General features: G+C 51.0%; 1 protein-coding gene and 1 long non-coding RNA gene across 5 annotated transcripts; one reads left to right on the top strand and one right to left on the bottom strand.

Moving 5' to 3' along the window:
• Positions 1 to 6,147: 6,147 nt before the first annotated feature.
• On the bottom strand, positions 6,148 to 9,368 carry LOC135318618 (uncharacterized). 3 transcript variants are annotated; one of them, XR_010376859.1, is made up of 3 exons: positions 8,369 to 9,368; positions 8,183 to 8,284; positions 6,148 to 6,468 (listed from the first exon to the last, which is right to left on the bottom strand). It is a non-coding gene; the product is annotated as an uncharacterized LOC135318618 (long non-coding RNA). The 3 variants fall into 3 exon arrangements; XR_010376854.1 differs by having other exon boundaries at positions 8,424 to 9,368; XR_010376853.1 differs by having other exon boundaries at positions 8,562 to 9,368.
• A 4,010-nt stretch (positions 9,369 to 13,378) lies between these two features.
• On the top strand, positions 13,379 to 26,304 carry U2AF1 (U2 small nuclear RNA auxiliary factor 1). 2 transcript variants are annotated; one of them, XM_031460340.2, is made up of 8 exons: positions 13,379 to 13,603; positions 17,027 to 17,114; positions 20,436 to 20,502; positions 23,893 to 23,942; positions 24,074 to 24,172; positions 24,690 to 24,823; positions 24,913 to 25,005; positions 26,028 to 26,304. In XM_031460340.2, the coding sequence occupies exons 1-8, from the start codon at positions 13,560 to 13,562 to the stop codon at positions 26,164 to 26,166; spliced, it is 714 nt and encodes a 237-aa protein (XP_031316200.2). In that variant the 5' UTR covers positions 13,379 to 13,559; the 3' UTR covers positions 26,167 to 26,304. The 2 variants fall into 2 exon arrangements, with proteins under 2 accessions (XP_031316200.2, XP_031316206.2); XM_031460346.2 differs by lacking the exon at positions 20,436 to 20,502 and adding an exon at positions 19,560 to 19,626 and having other exon boundaries at positions 13,464 to 13,603.
• The last annotated feature ends 1,656 nt before the right edge of the window (positions 26,305 to 27,960 follow it).

Raw genomic sequence — 27,960 nt, 5'->3', positions numbered from 1 at the left:
CAAAAAAAATTTAATGAACGTTTCCTCGTATAAGCACAAATTCCATTTCACATTTGACAGCAAAAATTTCCTGGTGTCACCCAAAAGCTAGTCCCTCACCAGACATCCCTGATTGTCTCAGACATGGTCCTTTTACAGCTTTGTTCCAACCAAGACCCAAACCAAATCCACTCCCTGCTTTATTGAATGAGTAAAGGAATGCATGAACGAGATGGGTCTGGCACTAGGACCAAGTCCCAGGTGCAATGAGAGCACACAAGGGGAGGGGTAATCCCGCCCCAGCAATCAGGGTGGGCCTCCCAGAGGAGGCAGCAGAAGCCCCAGGTGGCCCCCGTGACCCACCAATGGAAGAGTCCCCAAGATCACTCCCTTCCTCAAAGTGAACGGAACCACCTGGGGCAGGCGGGGGTGGGCGACGGCACCAGGAGAGAAGGAACACGTGAGATCCCGCGTGCATTACCAAAGGTCGCTCATCGGGCCATCGGCGCAGCCCGGACAGCCCTCTCCTTTGGGTCTACCTGCATTCCAGGGCTGGCGAAGTCAGAGGTAACCACGTTTTTATTAAGCACCCACTTTGTGCCATCCTGATCGAATGCAACTACGGAAAAGCCAGTTCTTGCCTTCAGAGAGCTTACAGTCCCCTGGGAGAGACAGACACACAGACAAACTCACTACGGGTCACAGGCAAACAGACCCAACAAGGAAAAGGAAGAGGGTGGCGAGTCCAAAACCTGCCAGGCAGGCGCTGACGCTGCAGTCTTGAGGCAGAAGTTTTTCTTCCCCAGAAAAACCTCAATTTTTCCCCTTTAAGGCCTTTCAGCTGATGGAATGAGACTCATCCAGATCCTCTAGAATGAACTGCTTTAAGCAAAGGCAGCTGGTGGTAGGGGTTAACCGTGCCTACAAAATACCTTTCCAGCAACACCTAGATGAGTGTTTGACTGAATCCCTGGGACGAGAAGCTGGCCAAGCTGACGCACAAAACTGACCATCACGTGGTGGTGATAGTCACACAGCAAAGTGAATGTATTTACTGCCACAGACCTATTCGCTTTAAAACTTCTAAAAATCAATAGATTTTATAGTATGTGTATTTTTCCATCTTGACCATCCCGGGCTCTGATCAGGGTGTAGTCTGGAGACCCCCAGGAGGGGCGACGAACTCCCCCAGGAGCCCGGAAGACGCCCCGCCGGAGCTGGCTGTGGCCAGCAGAGGTTCCGAGCAGCAAACCCCCTTTGGCGGCAGTGGCTGAGCTGTTTCTAGGCGGAACCTCGGCTCCTGTGCACACAGTGACGTGGGCAGCGTCCCTCCCTCTCTGCCCCAGGCATGTCCCTGCCTCTCCCTCACAAGTGGAGTGACAGCCCCCAGTTGGCTGCAGAAATTGAAAGAACCACAGTGAGGTCATTGCTGTGTCTCCATCCCAGCTGTTACTTATTGGCTGCTGTGTTTGGAAGAAGAATGCCCTCTCGGAGACGTCCGGTCCTCCTCCCCAGAACCTGTAACTACGCTACTTTGTATGACAAAAGGGACTCTGTGATTAAATGAAGGGTCCTGAGCCAGGGAGAGTGGCCTGGATTATCCAGGTGGATCCAATGTCATCACAGGGAAAGAGGGGAGGCTGGAGGGTCGCAGAAGATGTGACGAGGAAACAGAGCAGAGGGATGCAGGGGGTGAGTGAGGGAGTGTGGGTGGCCCTGAGAAGCAGGGAAATGTGAGGATTCTGCCCCGAGCCTTCAGCCTTCACGAGGGATGCAAGCCTGTCAGCTCCTTAATTTCAGCCCCGGGGGGGCCCATTCTGGTCAATGGGCCTCTCTGTCTTGTCACAAAAGACAACACATTTGTGTTATGTTTAAGCCACTACATTTGTGGTCATTCGTCACAGCAGCCACAGGACACAGACGTCACTGCACACGACGCGCACTCCAGCTCCGTCTGCAAAGACCTGCAGAGCGTGACAGCCACACCCAAGCTCGCTGTAAGAAGACAGCTTTGAGGCAACTGGGGAAATTCGGACACAGGCTGTTGCGTGTCATTAAGAACTGATTGCTAATTTTTTTATTATTTTTGCGGAAGTACTTAGGTTTGTTTATTTTTATTTGTTTGTCTTTCAACAGAGGTGCTGGGGATTGAACCCTGGACCTCGTGCATGCTAGGCACGTGCTCTACCGCTGAGCCCCACCCTCCCCTTCTCCCCAGTTGCCAAGTCTTGATAGGTCTGACAGTGGTACCGTGGTACTGTAAGAAGTCTTCTGTCCTTAGAGGAGTAACCTGGAGCCGGGAGGGAGGGGTGGCTTGATGCCTGGACTCGGCTTAAATATGTGACAGGGCAGGAGGAGTAAGAAAATGAGGGTGTTTAGACACTTGGAGACGACTGACTGCGTGTGACGCCCCAGGGGCTGCATGGACTGCTTGCCTTTGTGGGAGTGACTTCCAGGCTCTCGGGGTAGGGACGCACCACACAGAGCCCTGGCACCCACTCCTGGACCAGCAGACCCCGGCCGGCCTCGCTCTGAGAACTGATGGAGACCCCCCATCCACCCGCGTACACGAAGGTACCCGGGCATCACCCGGGAGCCGCACGCAGATGCCTCCAGTCGGGCTGGTTGCGGACCACGTCCCAGCAACCGGCTTTGCCCGCGTTCCCAGCGAGCACTTCTCCGGGTCAAATTCCCAGAAGCGGAATTGCTGTACCGAATAATCAAGTGTCAGCCGAGATGACCACACTCCCTCTGAACTGTCCCAGCAAACTCATGAAATCATGCAAAATAAGCGAGTATAATGTTTATATCCTCCTCCTCCTCTTGGGGAAAGTGTGCAGGTGAACTTCTCAAAGTCTAACTAGAAACACTGGAAGCCCCCGGCCCCTCTGAGCTCCTTCAGACACCCCGAAACCTAGGAGCGCTGGACACCTGGGGTAGGAAGGTGGCCCCGCGCTGTGCTGGCAGGAGGAGGAAGTGAGAGACCCCGCTGACCCCCACTGACAGCCAGGAAGGACCTGGCCCCGCTCCCTCCACCGCCCTCACCCAGCAAGCATCCCACCGAGAGTCCTGGAGCCACCAGGGGGGCCCTGCCACCAGTCATGGTCAACAGACAACAGGAGACGATGTGTGCCCGGCCACGGTGAACTGAAGGGCAGGGCCACTGGACAGGTATTTTGTTTAGACAATAAAGAAACACACCGTCATCAGTGTAAAAGAATCACACATAGCAGCCGTGGGGCCCTGTGGTCCGTGGGGCCCTGTGTCCGTGGGGCCCTGTGTCCGTGGGGCCTGGCTCGAAGTGCCCGGGAGAGGCAGCGGCTGAAGAGCAGGCGCTGGGCTGAGGCTTGGGCGGAACCACCAGGAATCCCCGAGTCCCCAGAAGTGGTCTCCATCTTCATCACTTGTTCTCCACCCAAAACCCAAACAAGTCCTGTGTAGCCTTTCTTTAGGAAACACCGTACTTCCCGCCCCACCCCTCGACTCAAGTCCTAAATAACCATCCGTGCAGCAGCGGAACCGGAGAACTGGACTGAGCCTTCTCCCTGCCCAAAAGCGGCAGAGCTGCGCCCCCTGGTGTCCATCCCCCACAGCACACGGGGGTTCCAGCTTCCAGGGCAGAGCAGCTGTTCTGTCAAAGGTGCAGCTCCAACTACAGCAAAAGTCTGAATTCTGCCAAGTCTGTCCATGACTGTAGCCTGGTAAATACACCCACAACCCTCACACCATCACCTGCAAGATCTGGCACGTCTTCAACCAGCTTCCAACAGCTGCCAAACAGAAAGAGTTCAAAGACACGGGTTTACAGACGCCACAAATCCACCTGCGGCAGAGCACCCCACAGCGCAGCCGCACAGGTCTGGAGCAGCCTGCGCACGGGCTCACCTGGTGCAGCTGTCTGTGATGCCAAAAGCAGGCGCTGGCTAAAGGCGCACCGGGGCAGGCGCACCAAACCCCACTGCGTGGGATTTTCTGCAACTGTCGAAACAATGAAAATGTGTGCACCCAAGCTCATAGCAGCACACTCACAAAGCGAACAGGTGGAAACAACCCAAATGTCCGTCGACGGATGAGTGGATAAACAAAATGTGGTCCACCCGTTACAGTGGAATATTTCTTAGCCTCAAAACGGAAGGACGTTCTGACACCTGCTACAACGTGGATGGGCCTTGAGGACATCAAACTCAGTGACATAAGCCAGTCACAAAAGGACAAATACTGCTTGATCCACTGATATGAGGTCCCTAGAGGATTCAGATTCATGGAGATAGAATGAGGGACTGAGGGGAGGGGAACGGGGAGTGAGCGTTTAATGGAGACAGAGTTGCATTGTGGATAATGGAATATTCTGCAGCTGGATGGTCACACAATAATGTGAATGTGCCTAAAGCTGTAACCCAGTAGGAACTCTGGGGCCAGAACAAACCTCCCCCTTGTCCTCCACCTGCCTCTTGTCTGTAGAAAAAGCATAGCCTCCAAGACCTTCCCTGAGTTCCCGCAGGACCAGGAGGCCTTAGGCAGTGGAGCCAGGGTTCAGCCTGGTCTGGGGGCGCGGGGTGTCCAGAGACAAGGTCCCAAGCTGTTGTCCACCCTGGTTCCCCGCACAGATGCCCATCAGCCTGCCTGGGTGAGACACTCAGGCCAAAAACCTCTTCCTTTCATACCCTTGCCCTCCACATCCAAGCCATCAGCCAGGCCTGGCCGCCCACCTCCCAAGCTCTCCCTGGCCCGTCTGCTCCACCTCCACGCCCCCACCCTGGTCCCCCTCCCAGGATCAGCTCCCTAACCAGTCTTCCCTGGCTGCCTTACCCCTCAACATGCCAAGCTCTGCTTAAAAAAAAAATAAAGCTTTATTAAGGTGTAATTCATATACCATAAAACTGACTCTTTTAAAGGCACAGTTATGTGGTTTTTAGAGGTCCCTGCCTCTCACTGTGGCTAGAAGAGGGCTCCTAGACCCAGGGGTCTGGGCTTACTCCAGGAACGTGGAGCTGGGGGAATTCAGGGCCACCAGCAGCCCTGGGGAACCCGTGCCGTCCTGCAGCGTCGTGGCCAGATCCGGGCCGGGAGCTCTGGACCTGCATCCTTAGCGCAGGGTCTCCTTGGAGCCGTGGCTGCCCGGCCCTGCCCGTCGGCCTCTGAGTTGGCAACTCCAGGGTCTGAACTAGCGGGAGCTCTTCAAGCCCACGTTGTTGCCGAAGCTCTCCGGATGGGTTGTTTTCTGCTTTTACCAGGGACGTCCAGCTCAGGTCATGGGGTCACTACTTGGTCACATGGTTTTAGAGACTCAGACACCCCTGCTCAGTTCCCAAGGGCGGCTGGAGAAGTGACGTGATTCTCACCCCAAAGCAGACAGAAGACGCCCATTTCACAACGACTCCACCCACATGGACTCCATCCAGCCCGACAAGGGAAGCCCCTGCAGCCCCCACGGGATGTCCACAGACGGGCTGCGGGCAGGTGAACCCGGGACTTCAGGTCATAAATCCTCGGGCCTCTTTTTGCCTTAGGAGGGTTTTTGTTTGTTTGTTTTGTTTCGTTTCAGTTGAAGTGTAGACAGAAATGCCAGGAGAGCCCAAAGGGGTTGAGGACCATCCCTCGAGGCCCCAGGCCAGGCCTCCTCCCAACACCTCTCGGCTGATGAGGGGCCCGCTGGCCCGAGTCTCCTGGTAGAGATCTGAGGGTGGCAGCACTGGCTGGTGACAGGTTTTAGGCTGTCAAAGGAGGTCCCTCAAGGACCCTGTCCCCTGGTCTAGTCACAACATGCTGGGTTGATTTTTATCTCCTGCCTGAAACTGGCGAGGCGGGGAGACTCCCCCTCCAGCCCTCCTGGGTTCTGGTGGCTGGACTAAGAGTAAAACCGACACAAGGCAGGTTAATGGGAGAGAGAGAGACCCACTCGAACCCCTGCATGTGGAGGCCCCACAGAAGAAGTGGCCAAAGCAGCAGCTCTCGCTCTTCTTAGGCACAGAAGAAACAGTAAGACGTGAGGCATTGCCAGGGCCGAGAATCAGGTTTGGAGCCCAGTGAGTGAAGACGCTAAACAGGCTGTGCTCAGGGCGGCCAATGAAAGATGCCAGGAGGCTTTTGGTTTTTTACAGTTTTCTGAATGTGTGAAACGTCTGTCTCCAAAGCCGAAGCTGCAGTCAGATCTGTTCAGAGAAGTCCTTTGTTTAACTCTTATTTTTTATTGAAGTGTGGCTGATTTACAATCTTAGTTTCAGGGGCACAGCAAAGCAATTCAGTTATACAGATACATGTATTTTTTCTTCAATTTCTTCTCCATGGCAGCTCATTACAAGAAACTGAATATTGTTCCCTGTGCTATACGGTAGGCCCTTGCTGTTCATCTGTTTTCTCTGCAGTCGTGTGTATCTGAAGGCGGTGGTTCATCTGGGCTTCTCGGCCCGGAGTCCCCATCTCTGGCGATAGGGTGTCCTTCTGCATGAAGAGGCAGGGGGGGCACCTTTCACATGGGAGGTTCGTTTCCTGCTTTCAGGGAGACAGAGAGGAGAGTCAGAGGATCTTGTGTTGGCTGTTTCTGAAATAACTTTAATTCAAGATAATCAATATGGCATTGAGCATATTTTGGGGTGGGCTTCCCTGGGCCCCCCCAAAACAGAACCGCTGGAGTCTGTGAATAAGAGCTCTCTCCCTGGGGCCCCAGAAGGAACACAGTGTCCTTGTGAGCCCCCAGGACAGCTAGCTCAAAGTTGCAAAACCCGCCTCCTTGGGAAAAGTCTTGCCTCGAGTTCTCCATGTCTCCTTACCCCAGTCACAGCCCCAGGCTGGCCCAGCTACTCCCACCGCCAAGCCCAGGAGACCTGGCTCCTCGTCATCCTTCAGCCAGGACACTGGGGGGGGGAAGGCCAGTGGAAACCAAGGCCGCTGTGTGACCGCCACTTCTCAGGAGCGGACAGTGGTCTAAGGGCCTCAGGGAGGCCTTTGGGCTGCATTTGCTGTTGGCAGTCATATTTCCATAGAAAGAATTAGGCCAACCATGAAAACACAGGCCCCAGTTGTTCTAAAACAGAAAGCAGCCCTGGCTCAGAGCGAAAACAGAGCTCTAAAGATGCTTCAGGCTGGGCCAGCAAAGCCCCGCCAGGAGACAGGAGCCACAGGGTCACGTGACCGGGAAGGTTTGTTACGAAGAGCTGTAAACAGGGCCTCGGAGTAACAGGGAAGTGGCAGTAACAGTGACAGAACACTAAAGAATACAGGAAGGGCGGATGCAGGGAACAGCCCTCAGACTGACGGGGACACCCCCGACACCGCAGACCTGGCTGGATCAGCCCGGCCTGCCCCCAGTGTGGCCCCAGCGTGGCCGGCTACGTGGGGCAGGCACGGGGCTGACCGCGTGGGGAAGCCGCGCAGGGCCTCACCGGTGGGACTGCTGGAGGTCTGCCCTCGGGGGTGCCAGGAGGTGCCTCGGGACTCTGCAAAGCCACCCAAGGGAGTGTGGGAGAAGCTGCTCGCGGGAGGTGCCCTGCCAGGTCACTCTAGGGCGGGGGCTGTGGGAGGACTGGCCACTGTGCGCTGCGGGGCCTACACACTGGAACCAGGACGAGAAACCCTCCCGCCACCATGTCCCACTGGTGCCTGTACAGACGGGGCTCAACACCACTCGGCCGCGAAGCAGAACCATTCGCAAAGCCCAGAGCAGCGAAGAAGGGAGGCCTTGATGGTGGGAGTCGCAGACTGAGAGCCATCACGAGCCCACGCCCCCAGGCCCGTCCGCCTGGTCGGCCGTTGCACAGACACCCACCGTGCGTGCCCTCCACAGCCCCAGGCCAGGGACCATCTACAAAGGTGACTGAGGCCCACGCGAGGGTGCCAGACCTAGTTCACAGAAGTGCAGGACAAAGTTCAGGTAAATGACAGTCAATCCCATGCGACGATTGGGACATACTTACACTAAAAATTTATTCTTCCTTTATCTGAAATGCAGATTTAACTGGGACGCCTGTGCTTCATCTGACACCCGGGCCCCAGCACTGCCCAGGGACAAAGTGTCTGATGGGCACAGGAAGTGCTGTCAAGGCATTTCCCCCCGCATCTTCTGAGCATAAGAGCATCGGTCAGGTACAGGGACTGGCTGAGCGGGCTTACTCCCTGCCCTCCTCCCCTCTTCTCCCCGGGGCTGGCCCGGCCATTGCTCCTGCCCTCAGAGTGTCCCTCTCAACGCGCAGTGACCCCTCCTCACCACTTCTCAATCGCTCACAAGCATTTCCTGGGATCCTCTGGCTGAGCGCCAGGTCTGAGTCATCCAGGGCCAGCTGTGCTTTGGAATTCAAAGCATTCAGAGCTAAGAAAAACAAACATACAAGTGAATAAAAGCACATACTATATATTGTTTAACCTCCGTAGGGGCCTGTGGTGGGACCCCAACCTCAAGCACACCAGCACTTCTGCAGCCAAGTCCACCCCACTCAGGGGGCACACACCCCACGCAGTGTTGCAGCCTGCTCCCGGCTGATCTATGCAGTACTAAAGCGGTCCCTGAGATGCTGAGGTCACCACAGGCGGCACGTTTCCTAGTCCTTCTTATTCCCAAGGGAAATGTTACAAAGCTTCAGACATACACAAGTTCAAGCGAAGCTTAATGCCTGGACGTGTCAGTGCCGTGAGTCGTCCCCACACCTGGCTGCAGGGGCTCTGGGGGGAGGCCCAGCGTTGTCGTGTGGCTCCGGTCACCAGGCTGGAGGTGGGCGCTGGAGGATGGTTGTCCCGCGCCACGATGCAGCACCCCAGAGACGGTGCTTCCTGGCACGTCTCCCAGGTCACCAGCTCAGAACTAAGCTGTCTCTTTAGCTGGGTGAGTGCCTGCTGGCTGATCAACGTTGAAGCCAGCAACTGGCAGGTCATACATTATGACCAGGTAGTCCACAGGGGCTCCCCCAGTTTTCACGGGGGCTCCCCCATCATCCCCACTCCTCCTCCTCTGTGTTCGGTCCATTACCGGGATTCCTCTGTCCCTCAAGGAAGTAATGAGACCAGCCCCCTTTCGCTGCTCAGCATCTCCTCCATGTCCTTTTCACCTTAAACTTTCGGTTGATGAACTTCTAGGGTAAATGAAGTCTGCCCAGAAATAGACTCACAGACATAGAAAAACAAACTGCAGTTACCAGGCAGGAAGGGGGTTGGGACAGATTAGCAGTTTGGATTAACAGGTACACACTGCTTCACATAAAGCAGATAAACAACAAGGACCTACTACTGTACAGCACAGGGAACTAAATTCAATTTCTTTTCTGTAGTGGAAAATGATCTAATATATATATATATATAAAACTGAATCACTTTGCTGTACACTTGAAATTAACACTGCAAATCAACTACACTTCCATAAAACATAAGAATTAAAAAAATATATATATAATGAAGTTTGCTATCACCTTCCTCCCTCCTGCGGGCGGGTCTCCTCTCCAGCCCATTTTGAGCGCCATGTCCTGCGCACGCCTGCCCACGCCTGTGTTAGGGAGTCCCCCCGCCCCCACTGCCCAAGCACCAGCGATTGGGGAAACCGCCGTCTCTCGGGCGAGCTTATTCCAGAAGCCCTGGACCTAAGTCAGCAGCAGGAAGCATCCTCCCACGCACCCCCCCCCCAAGCTCCACCTCAGAAAGGCGTTCGTTTTCACTCTTCACGGGGTGTAAACTCCTCTCACAAGTCAGGGCAAAGTAAGTGTCAGAAACATCCCTTTCAGAAGACACTCGGGAAGGAGCCGTACGGTGCTGCCGTGCAGAAATAACGAAACGTTAGTTGTCCCTGGGCCCAGCTTACCTGCAGTGAATTCACGCTGCTGACTGAAAGGGACTATCCAATCAGGCAGAAACCAGTCCTTGAGTATCCAGTGCGTGCTCGTTTGCATAAGGGGACGCAGGGACGCATTCACCACGCGCACCTGTGGCAGCTTCACCCCGACTCAGCCTGTGCTTTGTGACCTGAAACCACCCCCATCTGCACCCTCCTCAACCACCCTAATGCCTTTGTGGAAATGCGGCACAGGACCCCCCTGCCTCCTCAGCTCTGAAGACTGGTGCAGACTAGGCTTTTACACCGGTACCATCTTGGCAAATCCATCAGGATGCTTTTCCATTGTTTCCCAAAGGGAAGGTTTTCCACCACAGACATTTAGATTGTTCTCCATCACAATCCTTCCCGCATTTCCACCACCAACCTTCTGAATATTCGTGCTCACCTTTAAAGATCAGCAGTTCCTGCAGTAACCGAGCTGTTCCATGAGCGGCAAGTCGCTGCCTGGCATCCGCTGGTGTCCTCACTGCGAACGTCACGTCCACTCCGGTCAGCATCTCCTTCCCCGCCCACCTCCCACCTGCAGTGGTTTCCACGTCTCAGTGGGTCTTGGACATCACCAATACTGCAAAACTTCAACTGCCTTTCCTTTGATTCCCAAAGTCATACATCATGGGGGTCCCAACATCCCTGGCTTCCTGATACTGGCAGGGTCAGTACTTCTGTGTCTCCCCCGTAGCAAGCAGTGGGGTGTGTAACTCTTTTTTATGCATGAATAATGCAACTGAGCCCGAAGTCACAAAAGGAGAAATAAATTTTAAAATTTAGAACACACATCAGCAACCCACAGAGGTGCCTGCACCCCTGGGAGCATGGGACTGCAGCAGTCAGGTCAGGTCAGATTTTGCAGCAAATTGAATCTTACCACCAAAGTTACAGGGGGAAAAAAGGCTATTTTTAAAGCTTTTTGCATTTTGGTTGCAGCTAAGGGGCTGTGGGTCTGTTCTACCACGGAATCAAGGAAAAGATAGAAGCGGGGAGCGGAAAGGGCTCACAGTTCAGCAAGAGGGAACCGTCAGCAAACAGAACACAGCTCAGCAGTGCCAGCGGCTCCTGCTCACTGATGTCGGGGAGGAAGACCTTCCCCTCTCCCTGTCTAGGGTCATCCAGCTGCTCTAAGAATTAAATTGACACATGTCAGGTTAACAGGAGAACACCAGACAGAAGTCAAGTAACGTGTACACATGGGAGAAACCCAGGAAGTATCTCACCAAAACAGCTGCAGCTCTCACCTTAAATGCCATCTCAGCAGAAGACAAAAGACGGTGTTTGGGTGGATGGCGTGGGACTTCAAAGGCAAGGAAGGCAACGAGCACAAGGATGGAAAAGCACGTGTTGGGTGAACAAATGCTCGTGGGCTGTGCAGAGACACTGAGACAGAGGGACTCCGATCTCTAGGTCTCCCCGCCACACCCACCCGTTCTTTGCAGATATCTCTGGTCGTGGCTTTGTTCCGGGAGCAGGCCCTTTCTTCATTTATTTAGGCAGCTAACGGGGAGGTAAAAAGAAAGACTTCCTGAGTCCTGTTTCTCAAAAATAATCAGCCTAAATTAATCCTCCTGCCAAAGAGACACATTCTGGGGTGGCAAATTTTGCTCAGCTACAGTGAGCACCTGCAAGGTGCCAAATTCAATACTACTCACCAAGGTAGGTGTTACCGCTCCCGTTCATAAATGGAAACCCTGGGTCCAAAGAAGTTTAAAACCAAGCAGCCACCTACTCCCCTCCCTGTCAATCATTTGTTAAATTCTAACCTCCAATACAATGGTATTTGGAGAGGGAACCTCTAAAACATGATCAGGTCCTGTGGGCACAGCCCTCATTTATGGAATTAATGTCCTTATAAAAGAGATCCCAGAGAGCTCTCCCTTCCCCTGTGTGAGGGCTGTTGGGTCCCAGGAGAGGCCATCTCAAAATGTGCCTTCATGGCATATTGATTATTTTGAATTAAAGTTACTTAAGAAACAGGCAATGCAAGAGGGACACTCTGACCCTTCTTTCTGCCCCCCTGAGAGCTGGAAGTAAATTTCCCATGTGAAAGGAGCCCCCTCTGCATCTGGAGGAAGGACACCTTTATCACCAAAGGTGGGGAATTGGGCAAGAAGCTTACACAAACAAATCTCGTTACTTCTCTAACTGGGCACCCAAAACCTAAGTTTCTTAGTCCTGTCAAGTCCTCACAAATTTACTGCTTCTTTGTCTAAAAAGTATAAAAGCTGCTGCTTTGGCCACTTCTTCTATGGGACCTCCATGCGCATGAATTCAAATGAGCTTTTTTCTCCTGTTAACCTTTCTCATGTCAGTTTTACTATTAGGCCAGCCACCAGAATCCAAGAGCGGTGGAGGGGAAATGGCCCCCTCGCCAACAGGACAAATAGGACCATAGCTCCCGCTGTGACACCCATGACCTAAACAGCAGTTCAGCAACTACGTGCAAAGCCCAGGCTCTTCAGAGCTGCTCTGAGGTCTGCGCGAGCATCTGATTATCTCTGCCTCTTCACATGTGACCCATCCTCAAATCTGTTCCATACCAAATTTTCACACACTAGAGACCACCAGGATAACTCATTTTTGTGTAGCCCTTCTCCCAGAATAAAACTCGTGTTGCATCCCCCAGACTTCAGAGTTGGGTGGGCAAATATACCAGGTGTGAGTTTGCCCCAAATAGAAAAAGATGCCTGCAGGCGGCCACTTGTTGAAGAACTGCTAGGAAAAGTGAGACTGGAAACATCCCATGTGCCCATCAACAGGTGATTCGTTGAACGAGCGATTCATCACCATACAGTGGCGCTCGGGGCAGTCAGGACGATGACCACGTATTCCTAGGGAGCCACCTCCAGGATGGATGGTGACACAAAAGAGGGCAAGGTGGGAAAAACAGTGCTAGAAAGGATGGGCCTCCAAAAAATAGAATAAACGAGGAAAGATGAAAATGGGGAGCTCCGTGGGAAGGACCCGGCGTCCCCGTGGGTCTGACCTCGTGCTCCGCTCCTGCACCTGCCCCTCTCCCCGCGTCGTTCCCTGCGATCCAGCTTTTCCGCGGTCTTCAGGATTTACGTACTGGGACCTACTGCGCGTCCCCAGACCGGTCCCAAGCCCGAGACCCCGCGGCCCCCGGCCCCTGCGCGCTGCGCGCCCACCGCGCGCACCGCTCATGTTTGTGGGTCAGGCGGCTCGGCCAGAAGACGTGCCGCTGGCCCCCTAGACGATCGGGGCCCCTCCGCACCCCGCCGGGCTCTCCCGGGACCCGGGGCGCCCCGACTCCGTTCCCTGCCCACGGCGCCGCTGGAGATGGGGTCTTCCCGGGGGAAGGGCTCGGAGGGCGGTGGGGGTCCCACAGGGGAAGTGCGGGGAGGGCGCGCCCAGGGCTCAGCCCCCGAGACTGCGTGGAGAAGCCCCTCGCCCGCGGCCTCCTCCTCCCCGACCGCCGTTTGCGCGCTCGGCTTCTCAGGGCACTGGGGGCGCCGGCGGGAATCGGGGGCCTCAGCCCCAGCCCCGGGCGCGCGGAGCCCGGAGGGCGGGCGTGGGGCAGGCGAGCGCCGGGTGGGGGTGCTGGCGGGCAGCGCGCGGGCTCCCGGCTGAGAGGGCGGTGCCTCCCGCGCGCGCCAAGCCCCGCCTACGCGCAGGCAGCGCCTCTCCCGATTGGGCAGCGCCTCCACGTCGTCGGGGCGGGGCGAGCGTTGTCGCGTCCAGGTGACGTCTCCCGCGGGCGTCGGGCGGGGTCGTCGGCGTCGGCAGCAGTGTCGGCGGTGGCGGCCGGTGGGAAATGGCGGAGTACTTGGCCTCCATCTTCGGCACCGAGAAAGACAAGTGAGTGAGAGCCGGACGCCGGGGATCCCGGCCGGGGAGGCGGGCGGTGTGCGCGTGGGCTCGGGAGCGTGGTCCCGGCGGCGGCGGGAGGCCCGGCGGGGGAGGGGCGCAGCGGGCCTTCCGGCCTCGGGAGCAGCGCGCCGCCGCCTCGTGCGCCGGGGCGGGCGGGCGACAGGGCCCGGGCGGGCTGCGGGCTTCCGCTCGGGCGGCGCGGCCTCTCCGGCCTGGCCCCTCGGCGGCCCGCCTGCTGGCGCCCCGGGCCCCCGGCTCTCGGGAGTCGTCTCGAGTTGTGCTGAAGTTGTCAACGTTAACAGTTCCCCCAACTTTCAGCTTTTAAGGTCGAGTCCGGGCAAGCTGTGGTGCAGATCTCGCCCGTGGTACATCGTTAGGTAACTTAGGGTCCTAACTGCTGGGGGCTTTATCCGCTTAACGAGACTTTTGCGTGTTTGAGCGATGATCGGGCCGGTCCTAAGGACATTTGATGTAAAAAAAGTATTATGGAGATTACGGCTTAACTGACCATAAAAGACATAGTCTGCTTTTAAAATACTTTAAGATGCGGTTCAAATATAAGAACAAGGTTTTTTTTTCTCTCTCTAAGGTTGCATTCCTTCCCTAGCCAGTTGTTAGGTTAAAAGTAAAAAGTGTAGTTTTGACTTTACCATGTATTAATTTCCAGTGCATTCACCGAAGTTTAGACTAAAGGGGATGTTTTTCAACACTTTGGAGGATAATTCTTACTTTGAAAACTTGAAGATTGAGTGCTTAGCTTAATCTATTCTTTGAATAAGTGGTTACCATCGGGATTTTTCAGGGCTGTACAAGGCTTATGTGAATGTTTTTAGTGATAAACTCCTAAGATTGCTATAGATAATGTTTTAATACCACTTTATCGAACACTATTTAAATTGTTTTCCAGGGTGCAGTCTATCTTGTAAAATGTCTGTTTTTGCACATGCTAGGATCATCTGTGTTGTTTAGAAGAGGGGTTCATGTTTTTTCCTAGTAAAATTCACAAGACAGAATCGTCAGTCATACTCGTTCCAGAAACATTTATTGGGTGTCAACCTGAGACCAAATCTGGAGACTCAGAAGTGGAGAACATTTATTTGGATCTTGTTCTCAAGGAACTCAAAGAGAGAGGGGTGCTTGTTGCATAAAGGGTAACTAAAGTAAAATGCACCTAAACGTGTTAAGTGCTGTGGAAGAGGTGTGTGCTCCGAATGATGTGGCTCACAGAGGAGGCAGCTTGGGGAACATGATCGGGAATGAATTGGCCACCTCTGGAATTGAGTAGAAAAAGAGGCTTCTCCCAGTTTTCTGAAGGACATGCCATGTTAATTTCACTCTAGCAGATCCTAGTAAGGGCCATGACTCCTGCTCATGCAGGTTTTTTCCCCTTGTTCTTGTAAAAAGCTGCATAATGTGGTGTCTTCACTATTTCTTACTCTACAAAACTCTTAGTTCAGAGATTTATTCCAATAACATTTTTTATATTCCTGCTGTAAATAACCACATTTCAGTCTATTGGAGCTGTATTGTAAAAGTCATGGCTGCAGTTCTGCAAAGTTGATCATTTAATCCAGGTTTCTTGTTTCAGGGAGACTTGGTGGGGTTTTAATTTCCAGGAAACATCTCAACTCCTAAAAACTAAAGATGAGGATTCCCACTAACTTTTTTTTTTTAATTTAAGCTAAAAGTAAAATGTAGGCCTCTACCAATTAAAAATATTTAGCTAATCACACATGTAAAGTTATGGACATTATCTAAATGTAAGCATGGATTAGCCTCTATTATCTTCTCTGTGATAGTAAATTATGTCTTTTTCATCTTTTTCTTTTATTTCAGTAGGTTAGTAAGCAGAGCGCTAGGACACTTCCGGCTGATACACTGTGTCACTGTTAGGAAGTAACTGCGCATCCTGAAATGAAAGTCATCTCTGGAAGTACAGAGACAAGGATCATTTAAATTACGTGCGATAGTTGGGTATTAATTGTTGAGACAGGAGTTTTGTCCATTCTGAGATGTTCTTAAAATAAGCGCTTCATTTTGGAGTGACTTCTGGGAGATGCAGTGTTAATGCTCAAATTAAATAATCTCAAGTAAGAGCAGACTTGTAAGATAATTTGGCAGATAGTGTAGTGATCGTTTTCTCCCCTGATAAATTCAGATTTTTCCATCTTTACTTCCATCTAATAATAAATTAGTGGCTAGTTGATCTTCATAGCCCATCAGATTTCATCGAGGTCCTTTGATCTCAATTGTGGATTGGCTATCTCATGGCGCTTGCTAGAAACTGAATCTACAGGGTAACTTTCCCGCCTCACGTCTGAATTTGGACACCTCCCAGGCCTGCTGAGCCCCCCTGCATTGCTGTCGTGTTGGCTGGGTTGCTGCTTTTGATTTTATCGGGATCGTCCAAGTATTGGGCATAATAAGGGAGGGCTTCCTGGTGGGGACAGAGGTGGCCTCGTTAGCCCTGTAGGTAGAGTGGACTCCCTAAGAGCTTGTTTTCAGTGTACTGAAGCTGGGGGAATTGTTTACTTCAGACCTGCTTCTGGAAATTTTTTATTGGTTTGGTGTCTTGGGTGAGAGAACCTGACTTTGTGTTTTATGTAGATGATGATGATTGCATTTAATGAGCACTGTGTAATGAGCACACAGACGGTATATCTGATCCTGGTTCTCGGAACAATGCCAGGTTGGCATTTTCCTCAGTCTTCAGATGGTTCTTGAGACCCGCACTGTTGGGAAAACTGGCTCAGGCCCGGACAGGCAGCAGCAGTCACATCTTGACCCCTCACTGCCCTGTGTGGATGTCCTCCAGAGAATTTTATCGTGGGAGACTAGAGAACAGATAGGTTTTAAGTTAAATATAGTTTTAGACTAATTTCATATTCAACTTAAGAGAAAACAGTAGAGCCAAGAAGTGCAGTTGACCCTGGAGCAGCACGGGGCTAGCGTGCCGCCCCCCACATGGCCAGTGGTGCGGGCCAAGTGCGTGGCCGTCAGCCCTGCCTGTCTGCTGCTCTGAATCAGGTTCATCCACCCATGGGCCGCGTAGTACTGCAGTATTTAGTAAGTGGAAAAAACCCAAGTATAAGTGGACCCATGTAGTCCAAACCTGTGCTGTTCGCAGGTCAGCTGTGTTTGGAAGTGGAGGGGATTGGGGTGAGGAGGACTCGAGTTAGAAGAGAGCGCTCTTCGTCGAAAGGCTGCGTGTTTGTAGAGGAGCTAACTGACTCTGAGTAGTCCCAGAATGCTACCAGGAAGGGGCAGACACTGCGACCAGTGAACACAGCTGGCCTGTGTGTGTGCGAGGCGGAGGGAGAGTAGTTTGATAGCATGTCTCATGTTGATGATGCGTTTCCATCTGTTTGGTATCTTCCCAGAGAAACAATCAGCTCCTATTTTCCTTCACAGAGTCAACTGTTCATTTTATTTCAAGATCGGAGCGTGTCGCCATGGAGACAGATGCTCTCGGCTGCACAACAAACCGACCTTTAGCCAGGTTTGTTTGTTTTTCCTTTTCTTCCCCCTGTTTTTATGTAAATTGTCAAAACTTCATGTACTTTACAGAGGCAGTTAATAATTTTCATGTTAAGCAGGTCATTTTCTTCCCTCTAGTTTTCCATTTGTGTTCATAAGTGTTTTGTTTAAATGAGAATGAGGCAGGTGACCCACCTCTAGTGGAAGGTCTGAGAGCATCACCCCTATTTTTATCATTAGAGAAACTTTTTAAAAAGAAACTTTACACGTTGGCATGTTAGCTGTGACTGGCTTTCACTGCCAAGCCACCCTCCCTGCCTCTGACAGACGCAGGTGGGGAGGGCGGCCCGGCCAGCACTGACTTAGCCTCTTTCAAGCCCTGGCGGACGCAGCGCGCTTCCTGCCTGGTGCTCTCGCCAGCCGTGGGGGCGTCCGGAGCCACCTCAGCAGAGGTGCTGCGTGGTTGTCAGCAGAGCCGTGGTGCTGTGCGTGCGGGGGCTCTGGTGCTCCTGGGCGTGTCCCCTTAGATCCCAGTCAGGGGAACACCAAGTTGTGTCATGTCAGAGAAATACGGAAAAATGAAACTTAACATTGAAACGTGGGTGTTTATCTTCAGTTATTCGTGGGCAGTCTATTCAGTTAATCGAGAGATGCCTGTTACCTTGGGCTTGGGTCTGCTGTGAGTTCAGACCAGTCAAAACTTGTGATTTTTGGTAGTTATTTTTGGTTAATTGAAGAAAACACAAGGGTTTGCACCCTGCAAGTGAATCAAAGGGAGAAAGCACCTCTAAGAGGAACAGAAAACTTCTGCCCGCGTTTGCTTGACCACTTGGAATGTGAAAACATCGAACCCCCGTCCTTGCCGACGGAGGGCCCTGGGGCCTCTCAGCGCCCGCGGGGTCTGCCGGGCTCTGCCTGTGAGCGCACGGTGTTTGTTCACGTTTTGAACCTCTAACAATGTTTTCCTGTAAGTATTTAGGAAAATCAGCCAATTGGTGTAAGAAAGAGACAGTGTTTCCTAATTTATTAGCTTTGAACACGTCTCTTTCAAAATTCAGAATATTGGAGAATTTGCCTTACACTTTCTGTTGTATTTCTTTTTCAAGTGCCTCAATTTATGAACTGAATTTCACCCACTAGGCCAGTGGCCACGATTCCATTAAAATTTAGTGGGCTCGATTGTACGTGTTAACTTGAGCCTCTTGTCTTGATTGATTGGTTGGTTTTGGGTGATCCTGACCACCCTGGTTCTGATGGAGCTGCACTGCTCTCTTTAAGTGAAGTTTCCCTCATTACACAGATGGCCCAAGTGAGACCTCAGATTAGTTTCCTGTTGAGTAACTGGGCTCAGGATAGCTTTCCACCAGAGTCGTCATGCTGGTGGGAGTCCGGTTCTGAGTGGGAGGCGTCTGAGGCCCGAGATAAGCTGGCTCTGGGCAGTACTCAGCGGCTTGGGCAGGAGGCCAGGCCCTGAGGGGGGGAGTCTGGTTAGGGGTGTGCTGTCTGGCTGTTGGGCGTCCTCCTAAGTGGGTTTCCCAGAGCAGACCTTTGAGGGGGCTCTCACAGCCACTCCCCTTCAAAACGCAGCTAGAGGTGGAACTGGCTGGGTTTGTAAAAACCACTTACAAGACTGCCATGGCCACATGTTGGGACTAAGTGTTTTCCTAAATTATGCAGCTTATTGATTCAGCTTGTAAACCTCTAGCATAATTCAGTGTGGGTTTCTTTTTAAGCTTACAGTGATGTGGACATTAGGATTCATGTAATATACTAGCCTACTAACTTAAACATGGTTTGTTTTTTCAGACAACTTGGTTTTAAGAAGAACGGTACAATGTAAGGTTTCAAGTCTGCCTGATCCAGTTTAAAGCACAAGGGCTAAAAGGATTTTTTTTCCCTTAAAAGAAGGATCGGAAAAGAGCAAATGTTTTAAGCTATTGTATTATGTAAACAGAGATCCCACCAAGAAAATGTGAATGTGATAGGTGTCCGTGACAGTTAGGAAACCCATTCGGTGTCCTGTTTCCTACGAGACCAAGAGAGCTTGATGGACTGCATATAGCTGAGTTATGCATTTGGTTTAAAAAATAATAATTTCATATGGGGAATATGATTATAATATGACTTTTTTTGACCTCTTAGTGTCTGCTAGCTTGAAGTAAAAGAAAATGTTAGCGTTCTCTTGTTTACCTTGCCTTAAAACACTTCCATAACGTGGGACTACTACTCAAAGTAACAGTTACAGTTTCTTCTTGGTTGCTGGCTGACTTGACCCAAGTCACTGCTCAAACTCTGTTTTCATAATATGATGGTTTGGGTGTGTTCTTCAGAAGACAAGTGTCTGACTTGCAGGAAACAAACAAACAGCAAGCGTTGAGCCATTTGCAAACAAGTTGTCTCTTTGCAATTGTCTAATATATGCACAGCAGCCAGTAGAATTCCCCTTTTTATTTTTTTTTCCCCGCAGACCATCTTGATTCAAAACATCTATCGTAATCCCCAAAACAGTGCACAGACGGCTGACGGCTCACACTGTAAGTCCCACAGTTGGAGAAATTTTTTTAAAACAATGGTGTTAAAGAGCCCACTCTTAATTGAGACAAACAATGTTGGCTTCTGAGCTGCTGACATAGAGCTGTTGCAAACAGGACAAGGTGATGGAAGTCCGTGGTGCGCACAGCAAGAACTTGATACTTGGCCACGTTCAGCAGGCTGTCTGGGGAAGGTCATGGCCCGGCCTCTTCCCTTGATTGACGTTGCTTAACAAGAGGGGTCCGTCCCTGTGCCATCTGAACGTCACCAGCCAATCATTGGTCTTTGCAGTGACTGAACCCCTGGCAATTATTAAGTTCTTTCTGTAAAATCAAAAATCTTAGGAATGCTTAGGAATCAATAAGGTAAGTTGCCCAGTAAGTGTGGGTTTTATTTCACCATTACGATTTTTCCTCTAGGAAGTGGAGATTTCATGATATGTAATAATTGTATTTCTCTAATCAGTTTACACAGGCACTTTTCTTTCTCATGTGTTCATTAAAAGTTTTCTGCAACAAGAGTATTTTGGTAGTAGCCTGCCAAGTTGTGTGCAGCCTTAACTGGATTGGAACTTGGAGAATTGTTACAGTCTGTGGCAGAAATACAGTATTATCATATCATGGGATCTCTTCCATCGCAGTGTTAGGGTGCTCCAAGACAGCCATCAACTAAGAAACGTCTCTGCTTCCAAAGAAAATAACTTGCTCTTTTTTCAGCACTGAGTCTTGACTGAAGCGATCTTCGCAGGAGACCGGTTAAGTGTTTACATTTAATTTTCCATAATATAAAGTTGTTGCGTTTTGTATTTCAGACCATTGCCCTCTTGAACATTTACCGTAACCCTCAAAACTCTTCCCAGTCTGCTGACGGTTTGCGCTGTAAGTTCATACAAGTTCCTTCCCTGGTTCCCTGGGCTTGCGTGTCAGAGCTCAGTGTCAACTCCATCTGGTCTGCACTGTAGCGTCAAGGACCACCTTTCATTAGCGGTGTCGAGAGCTTGTCCCACCGACCCCGTGGAAGCCTCTGTTTGCTATTTGAACCCACTTACTTAGGAAGGAAGAAAGGGACTGGAGAGGGCGTCCTCAACAAGAGCTTGGAGCTGCTGCCCTCCCTGCCCTTGGCTGTCATCAGGGAGAACGTGGCGGCTTAAACGTGTGGCCACATTCTTCCCCCGTAAGAGTGAACGTTCTCTGACTTACAGAAAAAGTGCTCTGAAGTTATTTTTCAGATTTTATTTCTTACTAAACTTTTTTTGTCCCTGAGACTCCATTTTGTAGATCATGCTTTTCATTGTGAGAGCACTGCTCTGAAAGTGTTTCCCAAATGAGGGCCCCACAAGGTGCACTGACCCCAAGTTTCCCTTCACCACCAGCCCTGTGCTGACTCAGGTTTCACTAACGTACTTTACGTGGCTAGCTCCAACGTCAGGAGTTAGCTTACTGCGTTTGGAAAGTAAAGGATGCTCGGTAGGGAGCAGGGCTAAACTGGGCGTCCCGTGGACACTGCCGGTTTCTTCCCACGTTGGGAAACACTCATTTTGAGTTATGAGTATTGTATTTCCCGAGGGGTAGCATTTAGAGAACAGGGTTAATATTGCTGTTGTTGGAAAGTTAAAGAAACTAAAATTTCAGGTTTATAACTCTTAAGCTGTAGAAGAAATTTAGTCACCTATGGATAAATTGAAATGAGCATCCTGGACTCATCTTAAAATCAAGAATCAAGGGGTCCAAACCAAAAGGTAGATGTTTCTCATTCACCAATCTGTTTTAAAACTGTGAAAAACATAGATCACAAAATAATATCATAAGGTACCCGTGGGTGGCCCCAGACCTGAGTCAGACACGCCCTTGGCCTGGAGCCCCTCAGGCTGTAGGTGACCTGGTCCCAGCAGCCACTACCCACTCAGGCTGGCCCTGCGCTGGGAGGCCTCCGGGCTGTGCACCTGTGCGTGGGCGGCGCCGTGTCTGGGGTGGGGGTGTGTACAGTCTCCCTGCCAAGACGCTCGGTGGTTTTGATGCTGATGCTGACCTGACAGAGAATTAACTTCTTTCCCTGAATCTGATGGGAGCAGGATTTACTTGGTAGTCCTTGGTTTAAAATGCCTGGTTTTTGTTTGGTTTGGTTTTTTTAAAGAAATAAGAGCAATAGGTGGAGGAAACTGTTTCTCTGTGGACTTACTAAACAATTTTTGTAACAGCCCTACCCTGGGGAAAAAGTGAAAAGTAGATGGCTGAGTGGCAGCAGTTAATCAGTCTTTGCCCTGGCGGTTTTCCTGGGGATGCGCACATGTTTTATTGACAGAAGAATGTTGTATTTATTTTTTGTGTCTATATATGTGATTCACAGCACTCTTGTTTTGCGTATGCTACAAAATAAAAGTTTAGCTGTGCTAAATATTACAGTTCTGGGGTCCAGATTGTATAAATTAAGTGAAATTCTGATGCTACAATTTAGGAAGAATGTCAGTTTAAGTTGATAAACCTAAACTATTTGGCAGCAGGCCAGACAGAATGCCAGCCAGCGAGGTTCCTCAGTTTCCTAAAGTTACTGGCTCTTTTTAAAATTCCCTTTTATCTGTAGGAAAGTCAGCTTTCTACTCTTGGATTAAACTTACATGTACAGAACCCTAGTTTAAGAACATTTCTGTGAGAAAACTGGGTATTTTTGAATTGTATTTAAAATATATTAAGTCCTGTAAATGTTTCAGTTGATCAGTTTTTTAATTGCTCATCTCTGCCTTTCACATCATGTTGATTGACTCAAAAAATTAAAGAGTATAGAAGATAAAATGTGCCCATTGTCAGGTGTTTTCAAAGAGCAACTTTGCATGAGTTGCTGAAATACAGTGCTCTGCTATATAGTGACAGAACAGAAGTGCCGTGAATACAGACAGCATTTTAACAGTCACCAAAACTTACTCTCAATGTTGCTAAAACTTTGAGCGTGTAGATATTTTTGTCTTCTCGTTTCTTCTGATGTGGAGAAGGAAGTTAGTTTTAAATATTAAACTCTGCCCTTTGGAATGGGCTCCTCTTGACTAGCTTCTCTGTTGTTTGGAACTCGATTTCCCCTCAGGAAAGGAGGTACGTTCATGATAGCTTTAAACTGGGATGCGCTGTCAGGAGTAGCCGATGCTGCCTGATGCATTCAGTATGTTGTGTGTTCTCAAACAGGCGGGGTTCCTGGAAATCCAAAAATAACTAAAATGCAGGGACACCTCCCTCCCCATGACTAGAAAGGGAACTCAAATCATTGTCAGAATCAAAAGATTGAAGTTATTAGTTCTTACCGTAAAAGTAAAAAGGTTTTCAAGAGAGCCAGGGAGCTTCTCCGAGGCAGCACAGAGTGGAGAGGGCCCACAGCCAGGGCCCGGGCAGGGCGCCCGGAGGAGGCCACCAGTCCAGGAGGGCGGCCCAGCCTCCAAGCCACTCCCTGGCCTGGCTGTTTGGAACGCCCACTTACGACATGCCAGCTTTGTGCTTTCTCCGATTTGGGCGCGGAGAACTTTACGGAGTTTGAATGGTAACATTTGGCAGAATGACGATGAGGATAGAATGTAAATTTGCAAAGTCTGTCCGCACAGTGGGCGTGGTTTCACTTAGTGCCTGTGGATTATAAAGAATAAACTTGATGAAAATAGTTTGAAATACAAAATGATGCTTTCTTCAACAAAGCATTGTAACTCTCCCTTTATGCAAAAGAGGGCCTTCAGAGGACTGCCATTGAACAATTATCTTACTGAGTCTTTATTTTCAGTCATTGGGTTTTAATCGCATCAGAAACAGTCATGTAACATTCTGTGTGGCTGATAATCGGTAAAAGAAATTAGTCAGGAATCATACGTTTTTGATCACTTACCCTGGTTTCAGCTTTCATTCTAGTCAATTGAAAGGTGAAAAATCAGTGTGATTACTTAGCCTCTACTTTAAATCTAAAGAGGAAGAAATCTTCCTTTAAAATCTCCTTGAGAGTCAGCTTTTCCTCAGACTTTCTGAAAATGATGGCCCTTTGATGCTGATTAAAACCTGTTGTGATTTCAGTATTTTAATGGCCAGATTGAGACTGTCATAAGGGGCATTTAAAAACCTCAGCACACGTTGAAATTGTCACACATAGCCGTGTCACGCAGTGTCGTCAGTGCTCCGCTGGGGCAGCCCTCGTTCTCTCTCTAGACAATCTCATGTGTGTCACTGTAGCAGTTTGAGTTTAAGCTCGAGAGCCCAGGCCGCGGTCCCCGCTCTGACCAGCAAGATCTCTGTTGTCTGCAGGTGCCGTGAGCGACGTGGAGATGCAGGAGCACTATGATGAGTTCTTTGAGGTGAGCTGCTGGCTGCCCCCCTTTCCTGGGAGGGATTGGAGCTTCTCCCCCATGATGAAGATGCTTGCCCGTGTTCTGTTCAGTGGCTCTCCTCTGTACTGTAGCCCTTAAACCCGTGTCCTCCCCGACAGGAGGTTTTCACGGAGATGGAGGAGAAGTACGGGGAGGTGGAGGAGATGAACGTCTGTGACAACCTTGGAGACCACCTCGTGGGGAATGTGTACGTCAAGGTAGGACTGAGGCGGCTCGTGGCATCCGTTTCCCGGCTGGCCAGGGGTCAGGAGTGAGGGGCGCCTGCCCCTGGGGCTGCCTGGCGGCCAGGTGGCGCTCACGCCGGCCGGTGGACTCCGCTGCGCTGGCTCAGCCCTCTGTCAGCGGCCTGGGGATGCCACACCCCGGCCGTCTGTATCTCGGGCTGTTGGACCAGGGAGAGGAAGCTGCTTATGTGTTTGGTTTCTTTTTCCCTTTTTTTAAAATAAAACTTTCACCACCTGCACAAATCGCTACGTTTGTTCTCTTAACCAATTGAATTTGAAAACCAAGATGGCATATTTGGTGTGATTTGGGCCCACTGCAAAGCTGAGTGATCGTGAGTAAAGAAGTGAGTGTCTGCTTCTTCAATTGATCTGTAACGTTGTTCCTCTTAATCGCTTGCCCTGAGGAGCACATGATGTGTATTTGAATCGGTCATCGAGAACACTTCTGACCAAAGCGCAGGTGGCAAGTGTTTCTGTCTTGTCTTTTCAGTTTCGCCGTGAAGAGGATGCGGAAAAGGCTGTGATTGACTTGAACAACCGCTGGTTTAACGGGCAGCCCATCCACGCCGAGCTCTCCCCCGTGACCGACTTCAGAGAAGCCTGCTGCCGGCAGTACGAGATGGGGTAGGTGTGGGGCAGGCCTCACGGCCCACGCCTGGGAAGGTTGGGGGAGCGTGTGCGCGCACGGTGTGACCCTCTGGCTCTCCCTCCAGAGAGTGCACGCGAGGAGGCTTCTGCAACTTCATGCATCTGAAGCCCATTTCTCGGGAGCTGCGGCGGGAGTTGTACGGGCGCCGTCGCAAGAAGTGAGTATTTAAGTGTGTCCGTGACTCTGTGTGTAAGTGTAACCAAAATAGTATTTTCAAGGTGAAGGTTGGCCTGGTGCATTTCTCTTCTTTAAAAGGCAGTGCTTAGAATGTAGCAAGTATTTGAGAATATGGAAGTGTACACTGGAAGCACATTCCATGCACACACACCTTCTCAAGTAGATCAGACCTTAGTAACTGAGGGAGCCGTTAAGCAGGTCACCATTAAAATCGGGTTTATTTACACAATGTGTGTCCTCAGATGGATATCCAGACTTCACGGGCTGCATATTTCCATTGGGGTTTCTTGGTTTTTACAGGTTGGGCAGGTTTCTTTGTGGGGGTAGGGGCACTGCCCTGCGAACCACCAACAGTCAGGTTAGTGGTCCGGGTGCTTCAGTGTGGGCGGTCACGTCACAGAGCAGAGCAAACACCAAGATGTCAGCGTAGGGAGTCACTTGCCCACTCAGTTGAGTCGTGACCCCAGAGGGGCTGTCATGCCCTCTCCCGTTAAGCATGCATTTGGCAATGCAGACGCTGCTGGTGATTGTTTCGTTGTCCACTAAAAGCAGCACAGAAGGGCCTGCTCTCCCCACCCCCACAGCGGGCCTGGCAGACACCGCAGCTGAGCTCAGTGTAGCTGGGGGCGGCGGCGGGGGCGGCAGCTCGGTTCTGGGGACCTGAGGCCGGGGTCGGGGGTGGGGTGAGGGGTGTGCAGGTCCAGTTCAGTCCTGATCCTGATTCCCTCGGTCATGGGAGTTGGCACCACAGAAGAAGAAACAGAAGATGTCCTCCTCTTCCATTCCAAGATGCCACTTTTTATCCCTGACGCTCGAGCGTCTGGAATCAGGGCGGGCACATCTGACAGCTTCAGCTTGTGCCTTAATTGGCAGCATCTCCCTTTTTCACTGGTGTCATCAGTTCGATGAGCTGTATTATTTATTTGAAAGTGTCACGAGTGTGATCTCATGCCACACGTGTTGGCTCGGAAGCCATGGTCTGCTTCTCGCCCTTGGTTGCAGGCATAGGTCAAGGTCCCGGTCCCGGGAGCGTCGCTCTCGGTCGAGAGACCGTGGTCGAGGCGGCGGCGGCGGCGGCGGCGGGGGACGGGAGCGCGACAGGAGGCGGTCGAGAGATCGGGAGAGATCGGGGCGGTTCTGAGCCATGCCGTTTTTACGTATGTCTGCTAGAAAGTGTTGTAGTCGATTGACCAAACCAGTTCATAATGGGAATTTTTTTTAAAAAACAACAAAAAAAAACAAAGATGGGTTTCTGAATAAAATTTGTAGTGATACAGTGTTCTCGTGTACCTTATTTCTGCGGAAAGCGTTTGCTTGAAGTCTTCCTTCGCGGAGCTGCACGGCACCGGCCCTCGCGGTGAGGCTCTTAGCCCGTCACGCGCGGTGCAGGTGAACCGCGTCGGGGGGAGAGTGCCTGCCAGTTACGGGGAGAGCGGTGTGAGGAAAAGCCCGGTCTGGTTGTCTGTGTATAAACAAGTAATCCAGTATTCCTATTCTGAAGCTGTTGCATGGACGGGGGTAGAAGCTGCGGGCTGTGTTGGCGTTTACAGGGAAGCCAGTCTTTTGATGCAGCGCAGGCGTGGACCTGCCAGTGTTAGGTTTCTCATCCATGCGGCCTCTGGTTTTGCTCCTGGAACCCAAGTGGCTCATGAAACGGGAGCGTGTTCAAGCCGCTCTCGTGTCCTTCTCCATTAACTGGTTGCTGTGTCACAAACCATGAAGACGACAGCAGACACAGGAATGTGTGCCCAGATCTGCCTCCTTGCTGTCTGGTGTCACCTTCCCAAACTGTCTTCATCATGGCGGCCCGGGGCAGTGTGCTGGCGGTGACTTGTGGCCACCACGGCTGCGCCTTGGCTGGGAACAGTTTCTTGTAAGAGAAAGTCTTAGCCAAAGGCAGACCAACACGTGGTCCCAGGTGACCATCACACGACACTGCTGGCATCCCTGTTTCATCACAGCATCTCCAGAGGGAGTTGCCCACACGCTGCCCTGGTCGGCGCCCGCTCGGTCTCCCTTCACTAGTGCTGGGAGCTCGGGGAGTCGTGTTCGAGCCCGTTAAACCCTAACTGCACACCTGGTGAGTGTCTGGGAGGAAATAGTACGTATTTGACAAGTCTGTTTCATAAAAGTCAGTTTTTATTTGATGGAACTATAAAAAGTGATTCTAGTGATTGAACTATTAGTTTTGTTCAGGTTTGATGTTGAAATTTTTATATATTTTTTGCAATAGTAGGCAGGTGATTCTAGATAAATTAATGCCACTTTGAGTTGGTGATCTACGAGGTTTTGTTTAAATCGTCTCATTTTCCATACTCCCAAAAAAGTACCAACACTTCAGATTTTCTACTTAAGTTTGGTCAGAGTTGAGTCACTTCCACTGCATCTGAAGGCGGGAGTGTGGCAAAAATGTGTATTTCTTAACTCTGATTAGAATCACCTATTGTGAACGTCTGTTTAAAACAGACGGAAAATCCCATCAAAAGTGTCTTGAAAACATTGCCACCGAAGTAAGAAAGAGGAGGTTACCAAGTGTAGGAGGAGTCCCGCCACACCTCAGCGCAGGCCCGGAGTGGGAGGCTGCCGGGGGCAGTTTGTGCCCAGAGGTGCCCCTGGGGCTGCCGCTGGCTCGGACGTGCTCGGACCCCAGTCGGCGAAGAGCAGCTCAGGAGATGAGCCGTGCAGCCTGTGGTCCCGAAAGAAAAGCCACTTGAAATCATTGCAATGTGTAGTGCGTTCAGGCCCAAATATCACTGTCTCTTTTCCTGTTACGTGATGTACTTTAAGACTAAAGCCAAGTGGAGAAGAGCTGCTGAAAAAGTCTTTTAAGTGAGGTGCCGACACATTTCATTCAACAGTTGGGTTGAATTATTTCAGTTAGCTCTCTAGACTTTAGCTTGTAACACAGGTGTAATGGGCTTGCCCTGTGCCTGTG

This window comes from Camelus dromedarius, chromosome 2 (assembly GCF_036321535.1).
Source record: "Camelus dromedarius isolate mCamDro1 chromosome 2, mCamDro1.pat, whole genome shotgun sequence".
NCBI classification, from domain to species: domain Eukaryota; kingdom Metazoa; phylum Chordata; class Mammalia; order Artiodactyla; family Camelidae; genus Camelus; species Camelus dromedarius.
Note: the sequence above shows the minus strand (reverse complement) of the source record. Positions and strands in the feature narration are given on the sequence as shown.

Bases quoted from the DNA above. Each gene is read 5' to 3' on its own strand.
- U2AF1 (XM_031460340.2), top strand. From the start codon at position 13,560: ATGGCGGAGTACTTGGCCTCCATCTTCGGCACCGAGAAAGACAA. The intron at 17,115-20,435 runs GTTTGTTTGTTT...TTTGTATTTCAG, and splicing joins ACAAACCGACCTTTAGCCAG to ACCATTGCCCTCTTGAACAT. The intron at 23,943-24,073 runs GTGAGCTGCTGG...CCTCCCCGACAG, and splicing joins ACTATGATGAGTTCTTTGAG to GAGGTTTTCACGGAGATGGA.